The sequence below is a fragment of the Hirundo rustica genome, unplaced genomic scaffold, assembly GCF_015227805.2.
Source record: "Hirundo rustica isolate bHirRus1 unplaced genomic scaffold, bHirRus1.pri.v3 scaffold_426_arrow_ctg1, whole genome shotgun sequence".
In the NCBI taxonomy this organism is placed as follows: domain Eukaryota; kingdom Metazoa; phylum Chordata; class Aves; order Passeriformes; family Hirundinidae; genus Hirundo; species Hirundo rustica.
Genome location: NW_026690471.1, coordinates 5,383 through 9,881, shown reverse-complemented (window position 1 = coordinate 9,881; position 4,499 = coordinate 5,383). Strand labels below are relative to the sequence as shown.

Below are 4,499 nucleotides of genomic sequence, written 5' to 3'. Positions count from 1 at the left end.
GCACCTCGAGTGCTGTGTCCAGTTCTGGGCCCCCAATTTAGGAAGGACATGGAGGGGCTGGAGCGTGTCCAGAGAAGGGCAACAAGGCTGGTGAGGGGTCTGGAACACAAGTCCTATGAGGAGCTGCTGAGGGAGCTGGGGTTGTTCATCCTGGAGAAGAGAAGGCTCAGGGGACACAAGGTGGTGTCAAGACACAGTTTGGACTTGATGATCTGCAAGGTCTTTTCCAACCTTGCTGATTCTGTGATTCTCTGAAACCACCCTTGGAGCAGTTGCAGGATGAGCCCTGGGCCTCCTCTTCAGAAGGTCCAGCAGCCCAGGTCCCTCAGCTTCTCCTCACAGCCCCAAAGCCCATCCTGTCAGTCCTGCAGAGCCTCTGCAGCCCCTCCTCATTGCCCAGAACAGGGAGCCCCACAGCCAGACACAGCAGCCCAGATGTGCCCCCCTGGCCTGTGGTGCCTCTGGCAAGGAAACAACCCGAAGCACAGCAGGAGCCTGCAGACAATTCCTGCAGCACTTGGAGGATGATCCTGCTCCCCAAGGGACGTTCCCATGGTGTGATGCTGTTTGCCCCCACCCTGCCCACGGCCACCCTGGGGCTGCTCACGGGGCTTTTCTCTGCTGAGCATTGGCCTGGGCGTGTTCTGGAGAGAGCCTGGGCAAGGAGCCTGGAGCCCCCAGGCCCTGGCCTGAGGCGTCAGCGCTGCCCCAGCAGTGCCCATGGCCTGTCCCTGCTGCAGCCCCGGCACTGCCACCCCCAGCACTGTGCCCGGCCCCGAGAGCACTCAGGCCCTACAGCAACACCAGGGCCAGGAGGGCAGCGGGGCAGGGCCACGGGAGCAGCACTGGCAACACCAAGTGCTGCTGCTCCTGGGCACAGCTGCTGTGCCAGCACTGATCTGCCCCAGCTCTGCACACAGACATTGCTGCTGCAGCTCCAGAGAAGGGAACAAAGGGGGATCTGTGGTGAAAACTTTGCTGGGAGACACTTTAATTCATTTATAGCTACTGAGAGCACAGCTTCTTATTGACACAGTCTGGGGCCACAGTAAAGGGGGAAAGAAGAAAAACAATGGCCTTGCTTTGTGAACACCATTGAAAACTAAAAGAAAGAATAAAAACCCCAACAACCAAAGCTACAAGTGCTCTCAAAAATTACTTTTATTACAAGTGATTTGCAGAAATTGGCAACAGTTTAATGTTTCTGGAAAAATCCAGTCATCAGTCTCCACACTGCAGCCTTGAGCTCCTGGTTCCTCAGGCTGTAGATGAGGGGGTTCACGGCTGGAGGCACCAGCGAGTACAGAACTGACACTGCCAGATCCAGGGATGGGGATGAGATGGAGGAGGGCTTCAGGTAGGCAAAAAAGCCAGTGCTGAGGAACAGGGAGACCACAGTCAGGTGAGGGAGGCAGGTGGAAAAGGCTTTGTGCCGTCCCTGCTCAGAGGGGATCCTCAGCACGGCCCTGAAGATCTGCACATACGAGAAAACAATGAACACAAAACAACCAAATGATAAACAGACACCAACCACAGGAATTCCAAGTTCCCTGAATTTTGAGTGTGAGCAGGAGAGTTTGAGGATGTGTGGCACTTCACAGAAGAACTGGCCCAGGGCATTGCCATGGCACAGGGACAGGGAAAATGTATTGGCCGTGTGCAGCAGAGCAGTGAGGAAGCCACTGGCCCAGGCAGCTGCTGCCATGTGGGCACAAGCTCTGCTGCCCAGGAGGGTCCCGTAGTGCAGGGGTTTGCAGATGGACACGTAGCGGTCATAGCACATGATGGTGAGTAGAGCAAGCTCTGACCCAAGGAAGAAGACAAGCATAAATACCTGTGCAGCACATCCTTCATAGGAGATGTTCCTGGTGTCCCAGAGGGAATTGTGCATGGCTTTGGGGACAGTGGTGAGGATGGAGCCCAGGTCGGTGAGGGCCAGGTTGAGCAGGAAGAAGAACATGGGCGTGTGCAGGAGGTGGCCGCAGGCTACGGCGCTGATGATGAGGCCGTTGGCCAGGAGGGCAGCCAGGGAGATGCCCAGGAAGAGGCAGAAGTGCAGGAGCTGCAGCTGCCGCGTGTCTGCTAATGGCAGCAGGAGGAAGTGGCTGATGGAGCTGCTGTTGGACATTTGCTTTCTCCAGACATTGGAATCTTTTGCAGGAGAAAACACAATGACAGCTGAGGAGAGTTTTCTCATAGAAGAGTCAAAGCCCTCTCTCAAAGACCATTCCCTGCCACTAAATGCCACCCCCTTGTCTGTGTCTAGGAGAACTTCCTTCATCTTGGTTGCTGTAGCCCTGATTGCTGCTGGCCAATGTTCAGTGAGGAGCCAGACCTGGTCCTGCAGGACACCTGGGAGTCAGCCCTGACCCCCAGTCAGTGCAGGGGAACAGTGAGGGCAGGGGCCAGTCCTGGTGTTTGAACGTGGACAAAGAATCTTCCCCTAAGGCACAGGAGCTGCCAGGGTGAAGGGATGGGGATTGCAGGAGGCAGAACAAGAGATTCTGCTGCACCTGGGGAGAACAGAGGGTACAGTGAGGCAGAAGGATTGTCTGAGCCTTAGTGCAGACTGAGGGGAGCTGCTCTGTCCCTCTCTCCCGTTCCCATCTGCCCTGACTTGCACCTCTCTGAGCTCCTCTCTTGTGTTGCCCCAGAAAGCCAGGAGACAGTGCCAAGATCAGAGGGATCCCTGGCACACGAAGTGGCTCCTGCCTTTCCCAAAGTCAGGGAGAGTCGGCTCATTCCCAGCCTGCCCTGCCCAGAGCTCCCCAGGGCAGAGGGAGCTGGGACACCCCATTGCTGTGCTCAGCCTGCACAGGAGGAGCCCAAGGGCTGGGCCTGAGCCTGCAGCTGGAACTGCCATTCCCAGAGAGCCCCTCAGCAATGCCAGGAGCACCTGGGCAAGGCAAGGAGAGAGAGAGCTGGGCCCTGAGGAAAAGCCTTTCCCTGCCCAGCCCTGCACAGCCCCTGCCAGGCAGCAGCAGTGCAGGACAGTGGCCCTCAGGCCCTGGTCAGCAGGGAATGGGCACATGGCAGGAGAGATGCCCTTCATCTCTGGGGCTGCTCTGCCGGCCCAGGAGGGGACTGAGGGCCCCGAGCCCCCGGGCTGAGGGCTGTGCTGGCTGCGAGGGGACACAAGAGCTGTGCTGCTCAGGGCAGTGTGTGCCCTGCAGGGCAGGGCTGGCAGGTGCCACATCTCCCCTGCAGCAGGGCTTCCCTCAGCACTGCCTCCCTCCCTCCCTGCCCACGCCTCTGCTGCTGGAGCTGTCCCAGCCCGAGCTGTTCCTGTGGCCCCGGGCTCCTTCCCTGCCAGTGCTGCCAGAGCCCAGCCCAGCCCCTGGGCCAGCTCTGCCCTGCAGCTGCTCGGGGCTGCAGGGATTAAAGAACAGCTCCCCCAGGCCTGGGCACCATGGAAAGGGGATGCTGGATGGATCTGGAGGCTGGGGAGCTGGAGGCACTTGCTGAGGTACCCAGGAATCCTCAGGGTCATGGCTTAAGAGCCTCAGCCCCTGCTCTACCCTGCACAGTGCAGTTTTCATTGCCAGCAAATTGAGCCAGGAAAAAGTGGGAGCACTGATCCAGGAAAGCAGAGACCCAAGCAGGAAACTCCTTCTCTCAATGAGTTCTTGAAAAGTCCCCTCAGAAATGACCTGGGCATGAGCTGGAGCTCTGAGCAGCCCTGGCCCACACAGCACCCTCTCCACAGCAGCAGGACCTGCCCTGGCAGGAGTCACTCCTAGCACCCACAGCTCCCCTCCACCATCCATGGGGAGTTCCCAGGCAGGCTGAGAGCTGCCCCTGGCAGGTGGCAGATCCCGTGGCCTGGCCAAGAGCCCTCAGGGCTGCAGGAGCTGCTCTGCACGACAGCCCTGGGCACCCCTGGCTGCAGCCCCAGCTTCAGCCCCTGCAGCCGTCCCTGGCAGCAGGAGCCGTCCTGCCCTGTCCCTCTGACGGTGCCCAGGGCAGCCCCGCTCTGGAGCACATCCTCCCCCAAAGCAGAAAGGGCAGCAGAGCCATCCTTACAGTCATGTCAGTCCTGTCCTGGGTCAGCTTGAGGAGATCCCTGCAGCCAGAGACTTACTGTGTCAGGAGTGGTGATGATTTCTCCATGAAGAAGTTCAGAATTTTGAAAAGGTGTGAAGTTTTATCGGTGAATATTCTCTGAATTATGCTTCATGTTGCTTTAGCCTCTGTCTGCTTCACTTCTCCCAGGTACCTGCAGGTAGTGTGCTCAGCCCTGCTGGTCTGGGAGAGGAGCTGCTCCTCAAGAGAAATGTCTTTTTGAAGCTTTTCTTGATTGCATGAGCTGCCTCTGTGCCAGGAGCCCAGCCCAGCTCAGCAGCACAGACACAGCACAAGGACTTTAATTAGTTTCTTGGGGCTTTTGATGTTGTTTACATCAGACTCTGTCCCTGAGAGTGTTCAAACCACTTTTCAAGAACTCAAAATGAGAATGAAATACTGAAGTTTCTCCAAGTTAAATGGGTCCCATTGAGGGA

The 4,499-nt window shown here is 57.7% G+C and overlaps 1 protein-coding gene across 1 annotated transcript; it reads right to left on the bottom strand.

Moving 5' to 3' along the window:
* Nucleotides 1–1,195: 1,195 nt before the first annotated feature.
* On the bottom strand, nucleotides 1,196–4,102 carry LOC120748008 (olfactory receptor 1P1-like). The gene is made up of 3 exons (XM_040054078.1): nucleotides 4,082–4,102; nucleotides 1,835–2,151; nucleotides 1,196–1,474 (listed from the first exon to the last, which is right to left on the bottom strand). Exons 2-3 carry the CDS (start codon nucleotides 2,126–2,128, stop codon nucleotides 1,196–1,198), a joined length of 573 nt encoding a protein of 190 aa, XP_039910012.1. The 5' UTR covers nucleotides 2,129–2,151; nucleotides 4,082–4,102.
* Between the last annotated feature and the right edge of the window lie 397 nt (nucleotides 4,103–4,499).